At 37.3% G+C, this 25,709-nt stretch overlaps 1 protein-coding gene across 2 annotated transcripts in view; it reads left to right on the top strand.

The window, feature by feature from the left end:
• plxdc2b (plexin domain containing 2b) overlaps window positions 1-25,709 on the top strand; it is a 51,790-nt gene that overhangs the window by 14,484 nt on the left and 11,597 nt on the right. For both annotated transcript variants that reach the window (XM_051900931.1, XM_051900932.1), the window contains exons 2-9: window positions 11,250-11,449; window positions 15,090-15,236; window positions 15,884-15,953; window positions 17,643-17,765; window positions 18,159-18,277; window positions 19,762-19,861; window positions 23,123-23,218; window positions 23,512-23,593. In XM_051900931.1, the coding sequence (XP_051756891.1) occupies window positions 11,250-11,449; window positions 15,090-15,236; window positions 15,884-15,953; window positions 17,643-17,765; window positions 18,159-18,277; window positions 19,762-19,861; window positions 23,123-23,218; window positions 23,512-23,593 (937 nt within the window). The remainder of the gene's footprint in view (window positions 1-11,249; window positions 11,450-15,089; window positions 15,237-15,883; window positions 15,954-17,642; window positions 17,766-18,158; window positions 18,278-19,761; window positions 19,862-23,122; window positions 23,219-23,511; window positions 23,594-25,709) is intronic.

Genomic DNA, 25,709 nt, shown 5'->3' with positions numbered 1-25,709 from the left:
TGCAGTACAGCAGTTATGATTCAACTTCTGCCTAATAACAAATTAAATGTAATCACTGAATGAGATTTCTTACAGTCAAGAGAGGTAGAGTTGGATTGTTCCAGCAATACAATGTGTTATTGTAGCTTGTCTGTGGGATGATAGTGCAGATAATTCCTAGATCTTCTAAAGGTTAAACTTTTAAAGAAAACATTATGGCTTTCTGCTCTCAAAGAAAGATATAAAATGTATTCTAACCCAGAGGAACAGGGTTAAAACAGCACCTTACAAAGGGCTGAAATAAAAAGCTAGAACCACAACATGACAGACAAAGGGTTTTTACATTCAGGTTTATATTGTAATCATAGTTGTTTGAGATAATGTATTTTATGTGCAAATCTTACAAGTATGAATACAAGAATGAACAGATGTTTTCATGCACCATTTTAATGTGATACATTAGACAATATATTTTCCTTAAATAATGTTTCAATAATTTAGTTTTACCAATGTTATGTGTCACATGACTAAACTTAAACGCAACTGGCGAAAAGAAAAGTCAAAATAGTAACCCAAAATATAACAGCTCCACATCCTGTACTTTGTCATATTTGATCAGAGGATCTTGATGTACCTAAGATCCTTAAGAAACTAAAGAGGTACAATGAGTTGATATGCCAAGAACCGTGTGGAGCTGCAAAGAGCCCTTTTAGCGCACAGGGGGTCCTTTGAATGTTAATGGCTCTACTTAGAAACATTTGTCATCCAAAGGACTGTTGAAGTACCTTTTTAAAAATGTAGGAACATTCATTCCCTCTGTGAAGCCCATTGTAATGAGGTAGATATTAGAGCAGGAAAGCGTAGGTGGGCACACTGGGCTCTGAGTTTAGAAAGCTATAGCAGCACAGCAGTCCATGCAGTAATGAACTCTCAAGCTGTTCATGTGTTTACCACAAATAACCTTTACTATGAACAATCAGAGGATGTGACTTTAAAGGAATAATTTACCCAAACATAGTTCATAATTGAAATGTTCTGTAGGTGTATCTTTGATTAATGTTGCAAGTGCTTTATAGCTCAAGGACCTCAAGTCCCTGGTATAAATCTTACAGATCTCCACAAACAGAGCTGCTTAGTACAGTAGGCTACATAATCATTTCCAGGGCTCCAGTGAGTGAGTTGCAAATCAAACCATTTTTACATTATTTATTTATTAAACCATTATGCACTCTTCATTTTGAATGAACATTCATGATCAGAAAATAAAGTGTGATTTTGTAATATCATGAACAAATGTAATATCACTCACTTTATTAATGTTTTTACTCTACATTTGGGGGGGGGGGGTTAAGGTGTTTTTTAAATTTATATAAATAAATGTAAAAATATTTTTAAAATAGTTTTTAAAAAATAAATAAATAAATAAATAACGACTTTTCAACAATATCTATATGGGCTGATTTCAAAATGCTGCTTCATGAAGCTTCTGAGCTTTATGAATCTTTTGTTTCAAATTAGTGATTCAGATCTCCTATCAAACGGCTAAACTGCTGAAATCACGTGACTTTGGCGCTCTGATTCACTGATTCAATTCGTAAAGCTCTGAAGCAGTGTTTTGAAATCGGCCCACATAGATATTGTTGAAAAGTCTTTATTTTGTTTTTTTGGCGCACAAAAAGTATTCTTGTCCCTTTATAATATTAAGATAGAACCAGTGAACTCACATGAACTGTTTCAAATATGTTTTTAGTACCTTTATGGACCTTACGAGTTTGAATGGCTTTGCTCTCAATAGAGGCCTTGCCATCGGATTTCATCAAAAATATCTTAATTTGTGTTCTGAAGATGAACGAGGGTCTTACAGGTCTACAACGACATGAGGGTGAGTAATTAATTACATTTTTGGGTGAAGGAAACCACAAAAATCAGTCCAGGCCAGCAACTGAAGCAGGGGGAATTCCGGAAGTACTATCGAAGCTTAAAGTCGAGACTGGGATGGGCAGTTCTCTGATCAAGGGGTTCAGGGAGTCCGAGAATCCAAAGGAACAACTAGGCAGATGACATTTTGGAAACACCAAACGACAAGACCGATAAACTGGTTAACTGAACAGCGAAATGTGCGTGTAAAGCGTACGGGAAACAAAACACAGTGACAAGGAAAGAAAGAAAACAGGAGATTAAATCAGAGAAATGAGAGAGAAAATAAACAGCTGCAAGATAGCGTGAGCGGCTGGATCAGCTGAGAGCGATTGCCGTGTGCAGAAGGAAAACAATAACAAAGAGTAGCGCCGGAGAAAACGGACAGATTAAACCTGAGTCTTGACACGTGCTATCTGGAAAAAAAGGAAATAAAGGGGGGGAAAGTGCATCTAGTACAACATTAAGCTTAAGTAGGCTATTTGGGTAATTTTCTAGTGATGCACCAAATTAATTTTCAGTTTCAGCCGAAATGGTTTTGGAGGGCCAAAATCTGAAACAAAAAATTCTTTAATTAATTTAATTATTTAATTAGCGCTTCTCCGATGGCGCGTTTTGACGGTGTAAGTGTGTATTTCATGCACACAACATGGATAAGTTACAACAGGTAAACATGTAAGCTTTGTAGACGCTAATTAGGCCCATTCATACCAAGAACGATAACTACAAAGATAACTATTAGTGTCCCAAAGCATGGTATTGTTCTGTTTATTCTAAGCACACACTGCAGTTTTGTCGTCTGCCGCTTTAAATGCTCGAGCTCTTTAAAGCATTCAGATTGGCTGTCAGTATTTTTATTTTTCATCAGCTGGAAAAAAAATGGTCTCTGTGCTGTTATTATTAAATTTGTGGTGTGGACTCTGCTATTCTTTTATATTTAAAATGATTTTTAGAACTTTATCGTTATAGTTATCGTCCTTGGTGTGAATGGGCCTTAAGGCCGGGATGTTATTACCCTTTGGCTTGTATTGATGCCCTCATGTTTACAATGCTTGTGGGTTGTGTGTTGAAGTATACGCTGTTCCATGTGCCAGGTCAGTGTTTCAAGCAATGTTTATTGTTCATGTTTTGTTTTACATCTTGGACCAAGTTTATAGTTTATGTTTCATGTTTTTGTGTTATTACCACTGAGTAAAACTGCACTTGGCTTGGGTTCTCTACACCATCGTCCTCATCTGTTCCATGCCAAGCCAGCTAACAACTAATTTACAGTATTAAGATGAAATTAAAAATGAATTGTTGAACTGAAAGTTATAATCAAAAGTTGGCAACCCTATATTACGTCACATTACATTACATTTCGTTTTGGGTATGGGTGCAGCCGAGCAGTGTGTGAGATAAACACGCCTGTACTCATTTAGTTAATTGAATTTGCCTGTCAGTTGAAGCTTTTATGTGAAGAGGGGATTACAGAAATGACTTCACTGATATACACAGTGTGTTGGCTCAGAACTGAGGTCATATCTTTGACATTTTTAAATATCCAAGTGCTTGTCCCTGCAAATTAAATGCTTGTGGCAAATTAATTAACCAGTGGCCTAAAGAGCAACTTCATCATAAAGTGTATGATGATGAACTTCAATGGCACACTGACTGTTCTTCTCTGACAATATGTATTTGACATTTGATTCTTTTTGTTTATTCTCCAGTGTCTGAATAAACAATGAATTAGTCTGTTGTGTATATGTGTGTGCTAAAACATTCATCCTCCTGCACATACACAGAATTTATGTGTTTAGATCTTAATGTCACTTTCCATTCATTAGTACATTAAATTAGCAGGATGTGCAGTAGATCAATGGAAATGAAAGGTTTTAAAAAACATACACTCACTGGTGTGAGTGAGCAATGCAAGAAAATGGCACTGGTGAGCAGGGGTGTTGGGAGCGCTGCAGGGTTGTAAATGCAACGCAAATTTGCGTTATTTTACATTTATTCATTTTTAGCATTTAGTAATTTATTTGTAATAAACATTTAAAATAGGCTATTAAAAAAGAGTTATTAGACCGTATGTAGCCTCGTCCCTTTTCAGCGCTGCGCTCGTTGTCTTTTGTCTTCCAGTTTGTAGGCTTGTTAGAGATGCATCAGCGCTGTGCAGACCGATCGGCGTGTGACATCAAAGTGCCGCGAGAGCAATTCAAAAGCATAAGGAGTCACATGCGTATTCGCGGTACTTTTTGTTGTCATATGCCGATCGGTCCACGCGGCGCCGATGCATCTCGAACAAGCCTAATATTTCCACAGCGATCTTATGTATTTCTGAATGAACTGCTTATTTTAAAATCTTCCCGGTCTAATGACATTTGTTAAGACATCTGCTTTAAACATTACAATGCTCACGGTAACTTTCATTAAAGGTGCTTTATGTAAGAATGACAGCTCGTGATTGAAATGGGTACTGCAGTCCAAATTCAAACTATTGTTTGCCCCGCCCCCTCCTCCTCAGACTCGACGCTCACGCGGGTTGCCAGTTTGAAGACACGCAACAGGAGCGAGCTCAATTGACATTGGAAGGCGAGGAGACTTACACACTGTAAGATAATTAGTTGATTTATTGATTTATGATGAGTTGATAGCGCGTTTTAATATGGTGACGTTCATAGAGATTTTTAGATGGATGCTGAGGCTTTTTAGGTCGGGTAGAATCTGCGATCTCTGACCCAGTTTGTTCGCTGGCTTCCATGGCTGCAATTCGCTGCATGTGTTTTCCACCAACTGGCAACCCGGGGTGGCGAAATGCTATTGGGTAAATTGGCAACGTGCAGTCTTGCACAGACCGAAACAAAAACAGAAATTCTGACAAGGAACGCAAATTTCAAAGTAAAATAACTGGCTGAAGCAATGGTTTTCAGAGAAACGAGTATGCGAACTCAGCATGTTTAATAAATATCTGCAAACATATTATGGTATTTTTATGCTTTAGTACAGTCAAAAACTTACATAGAGCACCTTTAACTCATCCACTTCACCAGCTTATTATTCCTTGACAGCGATACCATAGAAATGTACAGAGCTACCGCAAAAACAGAAGTTCAAAGACAATATTATCAAAGCCACTGGAAGGCAAGCTTGCAACCTTTAGCCAAAAAAGCATAACGGCAAATGCAAACGCTCTGGCGATACGCAGGGAAGGAGGTTTGAACAGCGGGCACTGACGTCACTGCCATTACACGATAGGCTGAGAGGTGCCGCACGTGATTAAGTTAGCCGTTACGCTTTCTCCAATGGTAAGAGATACAGACCCTCTCATCTCCCTATAATACTAGAGTACCTCAGGGATGACATGTTTTTATAGGCAAAACCCGGAAGCGAGTTAGCATTTTAGGACTTAAGGTTCCATCACCCTAAAGTCAATGGGTTTTTTGAATGGGTTTTTGCTAAATTGCCTGAAATAAGGTCTGTGGTTAACAAAGCCTCTAAATATTTTCAAGTTTTGATCTATGACATAAAACACCCTTTATTGTGTCTTAAAAATGGCGGTTGCTAACAAATTGCTAAAAGGGACTACTTCCTTTGGCGGGGACTTTAGACGTCATCATGACAAACAGGACATTTGGACAGCATTTCTCATGAAAAAGTGGGTAAGTATTCATACACAGCACAGATCATAATCAGCGAGTATGTTTTTAAATAAAGTTTGAGGAAGCTTGGTGGTGGTGACGTTGATCAGTGACCATGGTGTGCTGTAGTCCGTTTATAGCCTACTGTTAGCTCTTTATATCTGATGACTTTATTTAGGCTTCAAAATGTATAAATGTTGTGTTAACTTGTAAAAATTATCTTGATAGACAAAACGTGTAAGTGTCATAACCCGTTGTTAAACACAGAGCTTATTTTTTGCGATTTTTTTTTCCAAAAGTCTATGGGAAAAATACATAGGCTTTCGATCGAGGGAACCCGTGCGCCGCTAACTTCCAGGTTGGTCTACAAAAACACGTCATTCCTGAGGTACTGTACACAATCTCTGATATTATAAAGATGGCGGCACGCTTGTTTCTCTGGCAGAGTGTGACGTCATGTGACCGTTGCAGTGTGCGTAGTAAGAATTCGATCGCTCTACTACTGAGCGCAAGTCCACCTTCAATGTTGTGTAAGGTAGGCAGTTTTTTGGTGTTCATTTTTATTTCAGGTCGCTGTGCAGGCTATTTTATTTATTGTATGACAGTATAAACAGTTCAATATCTCGTTTATTTAAAGGTTTCTTTTATGTCTCGAAGACCAATAGCAGTATCAGTAATGTCAAGAATGTGATGTGCAGTCAAATGTCCCGGTGTGTCTGCTGTTTAAAGGAGTGTTCTTCATTCCGTCCATCATACCATTGTACTCGGAGTGACGGTCTGAAGCTGTGAGTGTGGTTTGAGCATTGGTTTGGAAGCCAGCGTTTAGCTGGTTTAAGTATACCTCTCTGTGTGAATGGTTAGTAAACGAAACCTTATATCACCCTTGGGCAAAGCCAGCCGTCTGTATTCTGTCATTACTTTCAGCCACAGACCATATAATGTGCGCAAACTGCCATAGACACACACTAGAAATGATTACAAAGTCATTCTGGTCTTGCACTCAACTACAAACACATCACTCAATTACATACTCATTCAATGTAGAAAATATATTTTTTCACTTAATTAATTTCTCCTGTTATGTATTCAATGTCCATTTGTGTGTGTGTGTCACACACAGTCTTTTTGATTAACTCTTTGAGACAGGTGTGTATGTTTTTCTGCCACTATAAGTAGATGTTTACTGAAACCATAATAGCCATGCTGTGATTCTCTTCACCTTTAATACACATTAATACTTGTAGGAGGATGTCCCATTTCCCCAAGGTCTTAAAATACTTGAACCAAATTTAGTCTTGGTGGTATTGATGGTTGAATATTCTTCATTTATCTTCAGACTGGTCCTTGGCCTCGATCTAAAAGCACACACTTCAGTGAAACACAAGCAGAACAAATACATTCCTATTTGAAAACAAATATGTAAAAATGTTCTTATGTAAATGCGTTGAATTGAATGTGACAATGTATTTAAGAATGGTTATACCAATCATTTAAACAGAATTGAATTCTGCTTATGTTTCATCAGGTCTTTAAGTGTTCCTCTGTGCAGTAAAACTAATATCAGTCGAGATCTCTCTCTCTCTCTCTCTCTCTCTCTCTCTCTATATATATATATATATATATATATATATATATTTTAAAATGTAATTTATTCCTCAACTGGCAAAGCTGAATTTTCATCAGCCATTACTCCAGTCAGAAATCCTTCTAATATGCTGATTTGCTACTCAAGAAACATTAATTATATCATCAATCAAGTGTCTTTGATGAATAGAAAGTTCAAAAGGCAGCATTTATTTGAAATATAATTTTTTTTTTTTGTAACATTAAATGTCTTTACTGTCATTGTCATTGTTACTGTCATTGGGCTCAGGTTTGATAAAGATGGAGGGTGTATGGTCAGTTGATTAGGCAATGAACACTTGTTCGTCTCTCTCATATATAGACGTGTTTGTGTGTATCCTGAGTTCAGATGACCTGTTCCAGCATGCTTTACCTCCTCTGTAATTACACACTCTAATATGTCTGCTTCATATATTGGCTGGGGAGAGAGTGAGCCAATCAATCAATCTCCTCTAAACTTCTGTTGCTGGTAGCTAATTGTCTGCACTGTATGTTGAAGTGTTCTGTAATGGTTTTGAACTTTAAAGTGGTTTTGAACCCCATAACCCCAAACCTCTTTCTTTAATACATTTGTACCCTGTGCTACGTTTTTTTTGCTCTATTGTTTTCCTTTGTTCCAGAGCAGTGACTCAAGATAAATGCATGTGGTCTATTAACTTTTGTTTTCTTGCCTTTTTCCTTTTGTTCTCTCTCCTTCTGACAGTCCTCCTCAGATTAATTAAGAGTAATATATCAGTCATTTTGATCATTTTAGACATGACTGGAGGGAAATTCACATTAGTGGGTTTCTCTCCCCCTTTTTCTCTCTTTCCTCTCTGTCTTTTACACACAAAGACACACATTCTTGCTTCAAATGGATAAAACACACACCAGTTCATCTTTCTCTCCTCCCATTAGAATATGAATACTTTGCTTATGGTTATTAACATTTAATTTTAATATACATATAATTGTTTCCAAGTGTTTTTTTTTTAATTAATTTCATAGTGTTATCCTATTATTATTATTATTATTTTTTTTTTTTTATTGTAGTCAAAAGTTTTTGTAGCAGCATCTGTATAGTTTGATATTCATTTATTCATTCATGGACATCTTAAGAGCTGAAAAGAAATGCTTACTTTCCACTCAGAAGATGAAGAACGAGAGAAAGAGAGGGAAATGTGGGACTGGATTTAGTCTCACAGCAAAAAGAAAGCACAAGCAAGAGAGAAAGAGATCCTGTCCCTGCTGCGGTGGCTTTTCAAAGCGTGTCACGAGCAGACACTGATTTCCACTCAGCGACAATAAAAGTCAGTGACAGCCGCCTCTCTAAATCCTCATTGACCTGTTATGTATAATGGGCTTTACAGAAGGACTTGGCTCTGAGAATCTTTTCTCACATCGAGGGTTTAGAGGAGGAACAGTACAGACCATGATGACATGGAAACAAAACTGTGTTCTGCAAGTTGTGCAGTTTTCCCCCTTTCATTCTCACTTGGGTTGTTTGGCAGTACAGAGACGCTCACAAGAATGATAAGATGTGTGCTGGAATTATCGGAGCAACACATCTGCACTGCAGGAAAAGAAGATTGAGATACTGGAAATAGGATATGGTGTTCAGAAAGGTTTTTTGAATTTTAAATAAGATCCCAATAGAGGAGTATTGCATTCTTGAATATTGTGTTTGGCACTACACAAATTGTGAACTAGACTATGAAAATCTGTAAATCTGACTGAGAATGCTTCCTCTTACAGAAGATATCTGCATTAAAGTTTTTAAAAGCAGGAACACAACAGTCCTAGTTTGTCATATGTGCCAGTGTAGTAATCTCAGACAATCTTTGTAATGTATGTGGTGCACAGGAACAGTGGTACAGTATGAGACAAACCCTGATGATAAAGGAGAAAGAAAACACTGAAATATGCAATATGAGATGGATCTTTATGAAAATTATGCTGTTGTGACCTCAATTGAATATGCTAGGGACAATGTCTAAAAATAATGAAAACCCCTTTAGGTACTATCTCACCATTGAGCCTAACATTTATTAGGCACATACAGTACACTACCGTTCAAACATTTAGGGTCAAGATTGGTTTTTTGTTGTTGTTGTTTGTTTGGTTTTTTTTGACAGAAATTAATATTTTTGTTTCGCAAAGATGCAGTAAAGGATTAGTTCACTTCAGAATTAAAATTTCCTGATAATTTACTCACCCTCATGTCATCCAAGATGTTCATGTCTTTCTTCTGCCTACATCACACGTGACCTTTCCGACGTCATTACGTAATGCGTGAAGTCGTGGACGCTAGTGCAAGACGAGCATTTGTGGTTAAAAAGTATATACATTTTATTTTTTTTAGAAAACGACAGATCGTTTTGCTAGATAAGATAACACTTATTCCTCGGCTGGGATCGTGTAGAGTGCTTTTTGGACCTTCAACCCGTTGGTAGCTGTTGAAGTCCACTATATGAAGAAATTCTGGAATGTTTTCCTCAAAAACCTTAATTTCTATAAAACTGAAGAAAGAAAGACATAAGAATCTTGGATGGCATGGGGGTGAGTAAATTTTTAGGAAATTTTAATTCTGAATTGAACTAATCCTTTAAACTGATCAGAATTGACAGTGAAGACTTTTATAATGTTACAAAGATTTCTATTTCAAATAAATGCTGCTCTTTTGAACTTTCTGCCCATCAGAGGATCATGTATATTTGTTTCTTCAAAAATATTAAGCAGCACAACTGTTTTCAACAGAGTAGCGTATTTGCATTGTCAAATTAGTTTTAGTACAACTGCTTCAATCTTTGTCTCAAAGTTAAATATTTTATTACCTTAAATGTGTATCTTGTAAGATAAAGAACTAATTAAATTTTGTGTCTCTGGAACAAGAGCACAAAGGAAGTAAATGAGGAAGATTGTGAGATCTGGTTCAGACAAGAGGAGCTGCTGCATGCAAAAGTGTTTATATAAAGGACAAACCCTGCCAGCTATAATGATTAGTAGACAGAGAATTTAGAATCATTCTGGCTAGTTTTTGTTTTTTGTCATCCCTTACTGCTGCAGTGCACACAAGTCTGTGCATGCATATTCTCCAGAAAGTTTCTTGTGTTTTTAAGCGTTAATTATCTCTTAAGCATTAAACAAAGATTAGCCATCTCTGTATGCAATGTAATGAAATCAATACAAGCTGGTGAGGCCTAAACTTATTCTCCTGCTCTCATCTCTCGAATTCAGCTATTAAAAATACAACGATTTTGACTAAACTTGAACAGACAACCGCATTGAACTTTTAGTTTAGATTGGCCTGGTGTTCGCAGGACACTAACCGACATTCCAGTGTGATTCATTGGTCTCTCCTTTTTGTTTCTTCTTTTTCCCATTCTTTTTGTTTAGTCTGCTTAATCACATTATGAAGTGTTTTCAGTGATTCCCATTTTGGCTTTTCAGTCATTCTCAGTTCCAGTCTACATACGCCCATCATTTCTCACATCTTTATTTCCAGTGAGAGGACTTGAGAGCAAAGTAAATAGGAGGTTTAATTAAACTCTGATCACATGAGTCTTGATTTGCACAAGAATTTGGCTCTATGTATGTGGTTGTGGGTGAATAAAAGATAGAGATTAGGCACATAAAGAGTGATATAAAGACCAGTTGGCTCCCAGTTAAAACCGTTTCTTCACCTTTCAACTTTGACTCTCACAGAAGCCATTTGGTGTAACATTGTAACACCATCCCTCAGTTTAACAATAAACCAAGTGTCAAGAGTACACTGGACCGTCTGCTTTATTACGACTACAGATAACAGGTTCATCTGATGCAAAATGGAGCCGTTCTCATGGCAGTGAGAGAGGGAGAATAAAGAAAAAGTGATGCTTTGTGTGTCTGTATAAACCATATAAAAAATGCATAAATGTTTATGGGTGATGTTTCAATCGTGAGAGCCAGTAGTGAGACAAATGAAGTTTGTCTGGATTGGATTTAATGTGATTGAGCAATTGAGCAACATTCTCATGACCTTTGTAAACCTTTAGTAATAATAAGCTTTGAAGAGGGAATACATCTTTTTTTCCCTAAATGAAGCTATGTGCTCATGTTTATACTGTTGATTGTTGTTTTGTGTTGTTCCAGGAGCAGCTTATTCAGTTCTTCAGGGATGGTCACAGGACGATGTTGTCACAGTGGAGCTGCTGAGGAGGAGACGTTGGCTTCTCCTGGAGCCGCCTCCATTGGAAAATAACAAAGCCAGTCAAGACAGCTTGAAGCTCGAGTCTCAGGATTCGCCTGGAATCCTAGCTGATGACGACGCAGACAACAGCTCTCAAATAATGGTAACCGTTAAACTATAACATAATATGAATTTTCCCTCAACAGACTAAGATATACATGCTCAGTGCTTGTCAGATATCACAACTGTTCAGTGTTTTCAAACACATATAGTTTAATTTAGGTTTCAGACATTCAAATACACTACTAGAAAAAAAAAATTGTATTTTAAAATACACACTGATGTTGATGGAAGCAGCAATAATAATCCTTTCAACCAAAATTTGACAATGTGTTTCTTTCACATCAGATACACATTGTGTAGGTAACTATAAAGTATAGTCTATTCTTCTACCAGTTTACCAGCCAATTACTTTTATGTCTTTCAGGAGAAGTGGATTAATGTACGTGTTGTAATTCCGACAGCAAACATTCTCAGCATTGAAGTGCAAACTAACATGGCAGTGCTGATCGACTAACATGACCATTATAACCATTATAAAGGTGTTCAAACAACAAAATACGTTTACTTACAAATACTTACGTATTTGGGAATCAGAATATCAGATATTTCATGATATAGTTAGCAAGTTTGTGAATATTTTCAATAAAAAGAAAAAAATATATAAAACTGATACATCAGTCATAATGCGCTATTGTGGCAACATTGTGTCACTTGACAAGCTTGACGTGTCGCCATTAAAATAATGAGGTGACACATTGTATAACAACAGTCGCCTTAAAAGTTGGAACACAAATGAAGACATTTTTAAGCTATGCAACTACCACTTTGGTACCACTATCTGCTATACCCAAGTCTGACGGGCATTTGGGTTTTGGGTCAGCTTGTCAAGCAGTAACTTCAGGTAATGAATTATTATGAACATTTTAACTTGTTTTGCACTTTCTTTAGTGTTCTCTCTCTTTCATATGCACACACACACACTCTGATGGAGAACTCAATAGATTGAAAAAAGGTGTAGTTTATTTGCTGTGAGAGGGAATTGGAAAAAAAAAGTGAGCAATTTTGCGTCAGGTTCATCCCACTGAAAAGACCAGGATATCTTACACAGCAAGGCTTACTTTGGTCAAGCACCTTCACCATCCATGTTTTAGACCAGCAATTGAAGTTCAGCAGGATGAGCATGGGAGACCATAAAAACAGATAGAAAGGCTGTCAAGCTGCCTACACAGAGTTACGGGCTGTCAGTCATTCAACTCTGGGGTTTGACTTCCTCTTACGACAGTGTTCTTGGTTCATTGAGATTTGGTTTAATTGTATTTCTTTTTCGTTTAAACACATTTCTGTGTGCCCTCCCTGCTCAAAAGACCACCAGCAATCGTTATGTTTTAGAATTAGATGCTGGTGTGCTGGTTTCTGTCATCATTTACTCACCCTCATGTCGTTCCAAAACTGTATGACTTTTTGCTGTGGAACATAAAAGACATTTTGAAATATTAGTTGGGTTTTTTTTTTTTTTTTTTTTAACAATGCAAGTCAATGTTATCCAAAATGGCTACCAACATATTTCATAATATTTTTTTCCTTTATGTTCCACAGAAGAAAGAAAGTCATATAGGTTTGGAACGACATGAGGGTGGGTAAATGATGACAGGACTTTGACAGCAAGATTTCATGTCATCCAGCTTTATCAGAAAGTCGACCCAAGTTTTGAATGTGTACAGCATGGCTACTGCACACCATGCTGGTCCACAAGATCGACCTGCACTAACCAGCATAGAAATTCTTGCTGGTCTGAGTTGGTCTTAGTGGCTGGGATAATAGAAATCTAATGTGCACAAAGAGACAGAGAGCAGTTGTACACTGATCAATGTGTTCATTATATCCATATGAAAAACATCACAAGACGATTTATGTTTTTTAGTATTGAATCAGTTTCCCACATGATGAGTTCTTCAAAGCACTGCGAGTGTATACAGTATGTAGTTGCTAATTTTTTATGTCCACTGGCTGTTTCCTTTGAAGTTGTTTTACAAGGTCTGTGTGAGGGAATTTTAGTGTTTGAACTCCTACCAGCTCTTGTATACAAACGCATTCCTGTATAAACATTCATACACACATACACCAGGTGCATCATTTATTTCACATACAACAAAGTGCTTCTGTCATTTTCTTATTTTGTGTGTTTCAAAGGCCTGGATTTCTAATGCTTTTTTGTGGCACGGCCTAAGACTTTAGTTTAGGCTTTTAGTTTTAGCTTATGTCTGTGTCACTTTGCTTGTTTTGCACTGTACGAGATTAAACTGTCAAAGATTACATATCTTATATTCACCTCTTCTTAACTCACATATTTCTTTCTTTCTGAGGATTGTATTATTCATATAGTTCCATGCTGAATTTCTCAGTGCCAGGGTGCAAACATCTATGATCAAGGGTTTTCTTCCTAGGGCTTTACAGACAACCTTGACTTGCTCAGTAAACAACAATAGATCAAACCGGGGCGATTTCATTAACAGTCTCAGGGGATATTGGGTCATGTCCAGTGGGTCTTCTTCTTTTTGATTGGTAGTTTGTCAAACATCATGTCTTGTACTCACAAAGTACATGTGTCCTCACAATATAAAATCTTTTTTTTTTAGCCTTTTTGCCTTTATTATCATAGGAGAGTAGAGAGGGGAGCGGGACTGCGGGTTGGGACTCAAACTCGAGTCATCCACAGTGCTGTCATGAACGATCATGTCACACCCATGACCTTGGTCATGTGATCAAGGGTTTTTTGTCACGCATTATGGTAATTGGTAGACAAAATATTAATTTTGGTTTGTTTTTAAACCCCACAAGTTTATAATAATTGGATCACTGAAGACGGTCCTTGTAGAAAATGACTTGTAATGGTCAGTAAATTGAGAGATACAATTTCCATGAGTTGATTTTCTTTTCGTGATTTGATCGTTTTCTTCTATCCCAGTCCAAAGTGTTATGCTGTTACCAATCAGCAGTGAAGGGTTGTTTCTGCTGGCACTCAGATTTTCCATCCATTTGCTTGGCAGATGTAACCTGCAGACCTGTTCATTTATTTAAAATGTCAAAGTTTTTGGAGTGTCACTTTTTTGCTTGTATATTGATATACCAGGTACAATTGATCACAGGTATGTGTACATTTGCGCACAGATGCACATACATCCACACTTATAAGCCCTGTGTCTCAATCACTCGTCTTCCTCTTTCTTGAGTCTTTCTATCACCCAGCTCTGTTGTGGTGAACGGAGAGGGAAAACTGGGCTAAAAGAACTTTTGCTGTTTTGATGTCATATTATCCAGGCAGAGGCTGGAACACCTCTACAGTCACGGCTGATCAATGCCAAGTTCATTAAACCTCTCGGTGTCCCTCCTAAATATGTGGTCAGCATTGAAAATACATACAAACAAAGAGATTGGCTCAGTCTATTGTAAACATGCCTCCGTGTGCTCATATTTTCTTTCGGGAGAGTGTTTGTTTGGTTTTGACCTGAAAGGTATTTGTTTGTGATGTAATAATCAGAATGGGTTCATGGCCCCTGATTGTAAAAAGCCTGCCATAAACAAATATGGATTGTGTTGAGGCGTTTATTCATAGTTTATTAAAGGGATAGTTCACTGAAAAGTGAAAATGTCTTTCGTTGCACACCATCATGCTGTTCCATTTTCTTCTCAGTAAGTATTGTGTTCTTTTTCCTGACTGGCTGTCTGATATTTCCTTGTAGGAAGACACAGATCATAACTACTACACCTCAAAAACGTATGGCCCCAGTGACCCTATGAGCAAAGAGTTATGGGTAAATATCGATCAGATGGACAAAGAAAAGGTGAAGATTCACGGCATCCTGTCTAATACACACAGACAAGCAGCGGTAAGACAACATACATTCATTCATTCATTTATTCATTCATTCACACTCACATAGAAAGCAGGACATTTCTTTTGAAATGCAACTGACATGAAATGCCAACATTTCCATTGTAGTTCCATTGACCAACCTTCAAGTTCGGCAGTAACTGTTTTCCATCAGCCGTTTATCCTACAGTACATGTTCCTTACTAGAACAACAGTTTGTATAGTGGTACAAACAGTTTGTATAGTGAACATAAACCTGTTTCTGTTGGTTTTGGATGAGTTTGTTTGCTTGCGTGGATTATGAAAGAAATAGACTAAGTGTTGATCCTCAAATGCCACATTTCTCTGAAATGGGATCAGGTTTTGGTGTGTCGCCATCCCATTACTGGAACAGACTGCGATATCCTCACATTGACACTTTCCAAACAAAAGAAACCACAGCAGACAAGCACACCATAGATTTAGGACAGAACTCAAATTTATTAGCGGAGTTATGTTTGCTTTAGCCGACCACAGAATGAGTCTGCGGAGTCCATCTGGATGTACACTTGCTGTATGTTTTATTATAATCACAGCCTTCTGTAGTCATTTTATATTGATTCTGCTTATTGTTTAGATATTTTTCTAATTGCAAGCTAAATTTTGTCTTATTTTTATTCTCAGCGGGTCAATCTCTCCTTTGATTTTCCATTTTATGGACATTTGTTGCGAGAGATCACTGTTGCAACTGGCGGTAAGTGAACTGTCCTCTTCTACATGATGTGTGAAGCACAACCAATGATTTTCAGTTAGGTCATAAGAGAGCGTCTGCCTGTCTCCATGCGATATGAGTATTATATGGCTGAAGCAGAACATATGATTTATATGAGCTTACAGAGGAATATATAATTGATTGGTTCTTGCTTGTAGGCAAAAGAGCTTGACTGTGAGTCACAGTGTTGTAGAGGATCAGGCTGTGTTTATCAGCTGTGAGAGGTTCTTCTTAATAACGGCTGACTGTGCATGCTATAGATATGAGGGCATGTGTGGGGATTTTTTATTATGATCGTGGTTCATGTGACTCACTGGCTGCTGGAATTAGTCTAAGATGAAGCGGTGAGAGTGAAGGAAAGATAGAGAGAGAAAACCACCATATAATTTCTCTCTATAATTACATCAGTCATCACTCTGTGGTTATAAACGGTGAAACACAAGTGATCTACATTTCCCAGTGAAGCCATGTTCTCAGTAGCGAAAAATCATGCACTGTGTCAGAGGTACTTTTCCTCCCTAAATAATATATAATAAACAGCACTGGGAAATGTTTGCTAAATTATTAAAATCTGATTGTCTATTTAAATAGCTATGCAAATGGCCCATCTTTTTGGCACTAACTCCTTCACCCACTGTTGTCTGGTTGAGCCAGACACAATTACAAAAGAAACTCCTTTGGTAACTGGGACAGTGGTGCGGAGAGCAAGGACAGTGAATTTAGCTTTTGACGCAACCAACCTGTTCAAATACACCTTTTTCCAGTCACATTCTTCTCCCTATTTCCTCCCATCTCATACCAGCTGAAAATGATGTTTTTATTGCATACTGTTTTATAGTGTAATACAATACACTGAAGTGCAAATAGTATCTGCCAGTATTTGCTTTTGCTGTTTATACTTATATTAATACATATGTTTTTGTACTCTAATGATTGTTTAGTTGTCATTGAGGCAGTAATGAAACAATAAACTCAAGTGATTATTCTTATATTTGTTTTAAAACATCCTTTAGAAAAAAGTACTGTGACAGTCATGGAATCAGATGACAGTTACCATGGTACTTTGTAGTGTTTTGGCAATGGCAAACTGTTGTCATAATAGTGAAGTTTCAGTAGTTTATAAAGTTATTAAATACTTATTATTATATTTATTAAGTGTGCACATTGCTGTTTTGTGTTGCAAATAATAGTGAACCCTGAATTTAATGAGTTTTGCTCCGAGTTTAATGAATGCTCTTTGTTTACAGAAAGTGGAGGTGGTCAGCATAGTCCAGGTTGGCTGAATTCCTGTGGAAAGATTTGCATTGATTTAAGCAGACAAATGCTGAAGACACATTTTAGATTATGTATGTGTGTTTTAAAGGTCCTCTCTGTTTGTGAGTGGGATGGAAGGAGGCATTTATATGGCTAATTAGAGTATTAATCACTTTGGAGACAGGCCAGGGATGTTTGCCAGGATGGATAGATGAGAAAGGAGGAGAGCACAGAGATTTAGAGGAGGAAAGAGACACACATGTTCATACATTGGTGCCAAAAAATTTTTATTCATAACAAATTGAGTGCCTTTATCTTATTTTCATTTTGAAGATCACATTTTAAATGGTTTTGTTAATGCATGGATATGAATTGTAATGGTTTGGATTGTTTGTTTGTGCGTGTGTGTGTTTTTAGGGTTCATCTACACAGGAGATGTGGTTCACCGAATGTTGACAGCCACACAATATATCGCTCCACTTATGGCAAACTTTGACCCCAGCCTCTCCAGAAACTCAACTGTCATCTATTTTGACAATGGTAAGAGACAGAGGCACTGGACTGTGTGTGTGTGTGTGTGAGAGAGAGAGTGAGAGAGAGAGAGAGAGTGAGAGAGAGAGAGAGAGAGAGAGAGAGAGAGAGAGAGAGAGAGAGAGAGAGAGAAACTGAGAGACAGAAATATATAGTGGAAATTTATAATGGTACAGAAATATCCAATATAAATCTGTCAGACCTACCAATCTTTAAATACAGACACCTATCAAAAACATTGGACTTTGACTTTCCATAAATCAAATAAAGATCATGCTATCCTTTCAAGATGGTTTACAGAGCCCTACAAGCACAGAAACTAAACCTTTATTATAAGTATAGAATATTAATATTAAATATGCTATTAAATATTAGTTGAATGTGTATGTGTGTGTTTTATAGGAACTGCTTTGGTTGTCCAGTGGGATCACGTCCATCTCCAGGATTCTTATAATCAAGGAAGTTTCACCTTCCAGGCCACATTACACAGCGATGGACGAATTGTCTTTGCTTACAAAGAGGTCTGATATATATTTTTCATTTCTTCCTCCATGCCTTTCATCCTGTTTTCTATTTGTTCCTCTCACTGTGTGACTTGGCTCTTCTGTGATTACTTCCTGTTTTATCAGAGTTTGTGTGATTGTGTCACTTTTCAATTTGCCACTTACAAACAGTACCATGTAATGTCAAAGTGTAATGTAACCAATACGGTCAAGACTTTTTTCAATCAGTTTTAGTACAGATCATTTGCAGTCAAATATGACATAATTGAAATGCATGAATCACCTTTAGTCATTTAGTAAATAATATTTATATTATATACATGTATATTTATAATTTCATGTATAATATAATATTAATTTGATGTACAATCATTTTATGAATAAAGATTAAAATATGTTTGTATAACTTTGCTGACAGAAATATATAAAGAAATATTGTAAGCATCTAGTCAGAAGAGGAAATGCATTCTTGGAAATGCTGTTGAGATTTATTTGATTATTGCAAAGCTCATTCAGCCCCCAAACCTCATAACTGAATTAGGCCTCTCCCTCTCTCCATGCCTGCTCTACTCACTCCGTATCTTCTTTCGTTTTTTCTTTATGGGCCCTATCATACACCCGACGCATTGCGGCGCCAGGCCAAAACTAGCTTTTTGCTAGTTTCAGCCCGATGCAGTTATAATTTTTACATCCTGCACCACGTTCTTTAAATAGCAAATGCATTTGCACCCATTTGTGTGCCCATGGGCGTGCTGATCTGAAAACGAGGTGTGTTCAGGCACATTGTTGGCGCGTTACTATTTTGAGGCACCTGAAATAGACTGCGCCATTAACTTTAGACCAGGTTTCAGTTGGTCAATGGCGCAGTATTTTTTATTTTTTTGTTATTTAAAGGGCGCGTTACTAATATGCACCTATAGGTGGGTGCGCAACGCGCATACATTCTGCTTATTACACACACAGGGATGCGCAGCAGCACACAAACATGCCAAATATTAAAAATAAAAGGATTACAATGTAAAAGATTATTATTGTGTGTATAAAGATAAAAATGCTTTGGTGGAATCTGGTTTTTCCCGTAGATGGTCTGATGGCTTTAACCTCGCACACAAGCAGATCCATTTTCTCGCTAGAGAAGCATTTAGTTTTTCCGTTTGCAAATTCCGCCATGTAAATAGTGAATCCGCCATGGCGCAAGCGCAACTGGCTTTTAAAGGGAATGGGAGATGAGACTCTGATTGGTTTATTGCACGTTACGCCCAAAACACACCCATTACTCATTAAGAGAATAGGGACAACCCTTTTAGACCATGTGCCGGGCGCGCCGACCATTTTTCCCGTCCTTAAATTAGCAAAAGTGGATTCGGACATGGCCTAAGTGCACTTGCGCCGTGCGCTTTAGACCATGCGCTTAGATCGTTAAAATAGGGCCATATAGCTGTCAAAATTCGCCTCTTCATGTCGATGATTGATGAGATAAATAATATTTGCTTTTATTTCAGGTCCCAATACAGATAGCAAAGATCAGCTCTGTCAATCATCCAGTGAAGGTTGGGCTGTCTGATGCCTTTGTGGTGGTCCATAAGATTCAGCAGATCCCTAGTGAGTGAACGTAATGCATTCATCATAACACCAGTAAACCATCTGCATTCTGTATGACAGGTGCTATTCAGCCCATCAGAAAACTGGTAGTATGTTTGTTCTGACAGTCATTTACTTCTGGGATGATCTCAAAGCTCCAATCTCCTCCCTTCTCAAGCTGTCTTTTGGTTGTCTGGTGTGCCAAGCAGGAAAAGTCTTTGATGTTGTACTAACAGTGAGCCCAGCAGGACCAAACCCGACTGCGCTGGAGAGACAAATTTAGCAGATAAATATGTCTGGAGTTGGGCAGTGAGTGAGTGTGGGAGAGAACAGGAGGAGAGGAGGTGTTTGCTGTCAGGACATCATGAATGGAAGCTCATGATTTTCCACGACAGCTTATTCTTCCCAAGCGTATGTGTGTTTGTTTGTGACTGTCTGCTGAGAAAGGGCAGGATTTGCATCATTCTGTCTGTCTGTTACAATATGAGCGAAAGAGAGTCAGCTCTGAGGGGAAGGAGAGAGTCTAGAATGAGATGAAGTGATTGAGAGTGGTAATAGCCTGCGTTGGTCTTGCCTATCTTTCACTAATTAGTGTCTGGAGACTCATCAGGTCACACTGTTTAAGATGCATACACACGCATGCATATCTCCAGGCAATATCAGCATGCAAGGAGTTTTGTGACACCACATGGGCAAGAAATGTAATTACCCACAGGAAGAGAAAAACAGCCTTCACTGAACAAGCTACAATTTCCTGTCTTAAAGTTTAGCCACTCTTTTATGTGCTAATACACCAACGATGTAGGTTTCAGCAAGGTCAGACAGTTACTTCCTCAGCTGCAGACAGACACACATTCATGTTGTCAGACAGATTTTACCTTACCATACACATTCAGCCAGAGGCTGACGCATGAAAAGCCATATACACACCTACAAACACACATTTTGGTTTCATTCTATTAGAGAGGACAGTGTTTTTATACAGAGGTGACCCAAACTCTTAAACAAACCTGTAGATACCAGTAAAGTTAAAACAAAACATGATTTGCATGATTTATGAGTCTTTCAAATAGCAAGGACCACTAAAAAGTTTTTTTTTTTTTATGTTTCACTAAATTTGCAGGAGATTTTCAGTATAATCAAACCTATACACACATACACATACAGACTTGCTATAGTACCTAGCCTCTCTTCATTCTAATTCAATTTTCCATTTCACTGCTTTTAGGTAATTCAGCTACCAGTCACGTAGATGATGTTTTACTGAATGTGCAGTTACAATATATCCATACAAGCACGTACATACATTTGATCCAGCGTGTGTCGATGATGGGTGGTGTAACTTTAACTCAAAGACTATTATATACTGAAATATCTTCAGATGAAACACATCAAACTAGTGTAGGTTTATCAGCCAATGCATTTAACTTATGAAAAGTCATGCCATTATGGACTATGAGTACTAAATGTATGTATAACCAGTACACTCATCACATTTTTCATTCTTTTTTGAAAAATAAGTGTAATAAATGTTAGAGTTGCCAAAGACAGGAATCTTTTCAAATGACTTAATTAGTTAATGACTTAATTAGAAAACACACAGCTCTTTTTTGAAACTACTTGAAAAATTTTTTTAGATATACTGTATTCACAAACTATTTCACTACAGCAAATCAAACATCCCAAGCAAAGAGCATTTGATACCATTACATGCATTTAGTGCACTCTGCTGCCTCATGCAGTTGTCCACTCAAATGTGAGTTTTGTCAGTTTCAGACTTGATGCCGATCTCTACTGACCACAAAAAATTTGTACTAGTTCTTTTACAATTTTGACAGAAATGCATTTTGCATCTTTAATGTCAAAATTACACTCTATACAATGGCACTAAAAACCAAAGGGACACATTTAAGAGAAAAAATAGAAACTTAAAATAACTTAATTGCATAAATGCGCACACTCTTTTAATAATTGGATACTGTGTGTAGCTGTGTTCTGAATTAACTAATCATCAAGTTCATGTGAAATAGTACACACCTGTCTTCACCTGAAGTGACTCTGATTAACTCCAAATAAATCTCAGCCATTCTTGTAAGATTTTTCTGACATCTTGGCTGCACGTGTAAATTCATGGTCTAGTTACACTTAATGTTGACAAATTTTCTAGCTTAAATAAACATTACTTACACTATCATAAAACCAACAGCCAATACAATTCTATTTTGTCTTTTTAAAAGTGTAATTATGTTCTTTTTATTAAGTATAAATCTTGTGTTTTTAAACATCTTTACATGTATTCCAAAATAATAACCATAAGAATGCAGTAACAAATTTTGTGTTAATTTTATTTGTAAACTAATTCTCATCTGTTCTTTTTAATAGTCAACTTATTTTCAGATCTTCTGTCATCAAAGCTCGGTAAACACTGCAGGTGTCACAACAGTCATAGACACGGGATGTATCTAGGCTATTTTCATCAAGCTGATTGCACACTAAAAAAAACTCACAGATCATGTTTTCAAGGCATTTCGAGTTTGATTTGGACATGACATAAAAGTGGTGATGTCTAAGTGAGTTGTTTACTTTTTAAGTAGTCTTCCCATTAACATCATTGTTTATTAATTCAGACCAATTTTCTGATATAGAACGTGCGCAAAAAATCAGAGGCGGGATTATTGTGTGAACAGCGCAATAACCAATCATAATGCAATGGATGCATTGCCTCTTCTCATGTAACTTTTCCCCATTCTTTCTTAATTTCACCCACCAAACCGACGGCATGCATTAGGGGGTCTGTTAAAACTCAATTGGTTTAGGGGAGGCAAGAGAGACTCTTGCTCTCCTTGTAACTCTAACCGCTGCTGACACTGTTGGACAGTGTCACTTTAGAAAAAGAAGTGATTTATACACTTTTTAGTAAGATTTGCGATAAGATGTAAGATCTTTAGTAAGATTTTTGTACTTTGGATGATTTTCTCATCCACTTTTTTGGCAAGGCACTGCCTCCCTTGCCTCCTTGGAGGAAACATCCCTATGTTGTAAACATCAAGCAGCATAACGGACTGTTTTTGTAAACTATAATAACTGGAAGCGGCTGACACCTTTCCATTAAAAATGGCCATGCCCACTTTTACAATAATAATCAGGTGGATGAAAGTACTTTAAATGTGGAAAAGAAAAACACCATTGCTCTCTTTCTCTCTCTGTATACTTGAGCTACAGTAGTTTCAACAATTCAAATGATTCACATGCTAATTGTAATGTGTATTTGTGTGGCTCTAGATGTGCGGAGAAAGACTATCTATGAGTATCACAGAGTGGAGCTGTTAAAGACCAAAATTACCAACAGCACAGCTGTAGAAATGTTGCCGCTACCCAGTAAGCCACTGAATACACACACACGCTCACGCACACACACACTCAGGCTATATATACACATATATAGTCTTGATAACTACCATAAAAACATAAATATGTATTACCTTATAGCTAATAGAGGCTTATACTGTTGTACCTCTTATCTACAATATTTATTTTATATTAGACTGATGTACTCAACATTTCTCACAAATCATTTGAAAATCCAGTTCTTTGTTCGATTAGCCTTTTGCTCTATTCTTGATTGATTCTGTGCTGATGCATTTTCTATATCTCTTTTTTTTCTTTCACAGCATGTCTTCAGTTCACAAGCTGCACTTCTTGCATAGCTTCACAGATTAACTTCAACTGCAGCTGGTGTCACCGGCTCAATAGGTGAGAAAACAAACCGCTCTTCATCAGTCTCTCTTTCCATTATTCCAATTTCATTTTACTGGAATTAAAGACGCGGTTCTCAGACCGCTTGCCTTGAGGTGGTGCAATGAACAAGGGGAGTAATTTACATTTTACAAGTTCTGTCAGCAGTTGCTGAAACAGAAGCACTTACAACACAGACATTCACAAGATGTGTGGAGATAATTCACCACTTCTAATTCAGCAGTCATGATGTTACAAGATTGCCTTTGTATATAAAAATGGCCTAAAAAATTGAAACGAATTGTAAACATCATGTGTAAACCATTAATGAAATCTCTCTGGCATCTTGCATTGCATTTTTTTAAGTAATATTGCTTCCAATGTGGCAGAGAATATTTCATACCAAGACTTTTTTCCCTTAAAGTGAGAAAGATGGAAAATAAAGTCACATTCCTGCTGATTCATGCCCGGGCTCTCACCTCCCAAACCCAGACAGCTTTTCTCTGTAGATCACATACCAAAGAACAGACGCGACCGAGACACCCGACCTCCTTCTACTTTATTTTCCTGGCAATCCATCCATCTGTCTACTCTTTCAATCCCTCGTTCTTATTCTCAAGCACTTACATACACACCCACACACATGCATACACATACTCTGAGGGATTCAGGGATATAATATCCCAGTTGGCGTTTATTGTGAGATTTGGTCTTTGACTGGCAGAGAGAGAAAAAGGCCAATTCGCATGTTTTAGAGGAGTTTAACTTTTTTCCCTCTATCAAGTGCATATGTGCTGTACACATTTTTTGAGCTGTAGCATTTCTAGTGCTATTTGTTATTCTATGAATCATTACATACGTAACATAATGATGGAAAGCACAAGCACATCTTTCAATGTCAGTGGGGGATTGTTTTTTCCATCCACTTTAGGAAACCTGCTTCTAAACCAGCTGGATTGTATAATTAAGTAACACTTAATACAATTAGAGTCTTGAATCTTCTGCTGATAGACAAGGGAGTTAAATTCAGACTTCATTAATATGCATAACCATTTTTGTTTGGCTGAAGGTTATGGAAACAATGTAGAGTTAGAAATTGCTGCTGTAATTAAAGTCAGTTTTTTGGGGGGGGCTTGATAAAGACTGTGTGTGTGTGTCTGTGTGTGTGTGTGTGTGTGTGTGTGTGAGAGAGAGAGAGAGAGAGAGAGAGAGAGAGCAGGCTAATGATACAGTAAATGCAGGTAACTCAGTTGATTTAAGCTTATAACTGACAGTCTGATCCTCCCAATGCAATTTATCAACAATTTACCCCTTGTTTTTGGAGAGAGCAGATGAAGTCTGATGCAGTTGACTAACACACACACACACACACACACACACACAGACAAAACAAGCTGTAACAGAACAGAATAGTGTCATACTGTAGCAGGGTGTTTCACATAATATCTTTAATATTTCATTACTCCGAAGTAATGAAATTACTTTTAACAGTTGAGTGTATTAGTAACGATTATGTGCATCAAAAATCTAGATTTGCACACTTGGAAAAGCATACTTTCACCCTCAAGGTCAGATTATTACTGGATCAGAATAAATTTGAGCTGACTGCATTTACAGCCATTAACATGTAAATGAAATTATGAAAGGTTGGAGAAGTGCTGACGAAGGATGTGGCCGCTGCCATGAGCAACCTCAAATCCAGACAGATATGTTTCACTTTAATTTGTTTTCCTTGTATGATTCATTGGGGCTCAGGAGAGAAACTGCTTGGGAGAGAAAAGGAAAGCAGACATAATCGCCATGGCAAAGCTATAAAAGTAAATTACACAAATTTGTTTACTAAATTAAGTCATTTGAAATCTAGTTTGTACATTTTGTACTTTGGTCAATTCTAAAGCTTTGTATTGTCATGCACTTGTCATGTTACTTTCTCCCTAGGAATGCATGCACTGATATAAATCTGGCCTGATAAACTGATAATTACTACAAATACTACAAATGAATTTAAGCATCACAACATTAAAAGGGACAGTATGAAAATTAATATTGATAGTATTTTTTAAAAATTCCCTAATTAATCATTAGGGAAATGGAGAAATGTGCATATAAATTTAGATATCCAATATCGATATAC

Source organism: Ctenopharyngodon idella, chromosome 7 (genome assembly GCF_019924925.1).
Source record: "Ctenopharyngodon idella isolate HZGC_01 chromosome 7, HZGC01, whole genome shotgun sequence".
In the NCBI taxonomy this organism is placed as follows: domain Eukaryota; kingdom Metazoa; phylum Chordata; class Actinopteri; order Cypriniformes; family Xenocyprididae; genus Ctenopharyngodon; species Ctenopharyngodon idella.
Note: the sequence above shows the minus strand (reverse complement) of the source record. Positions and strands in the feature narration are given on the sequence as shown.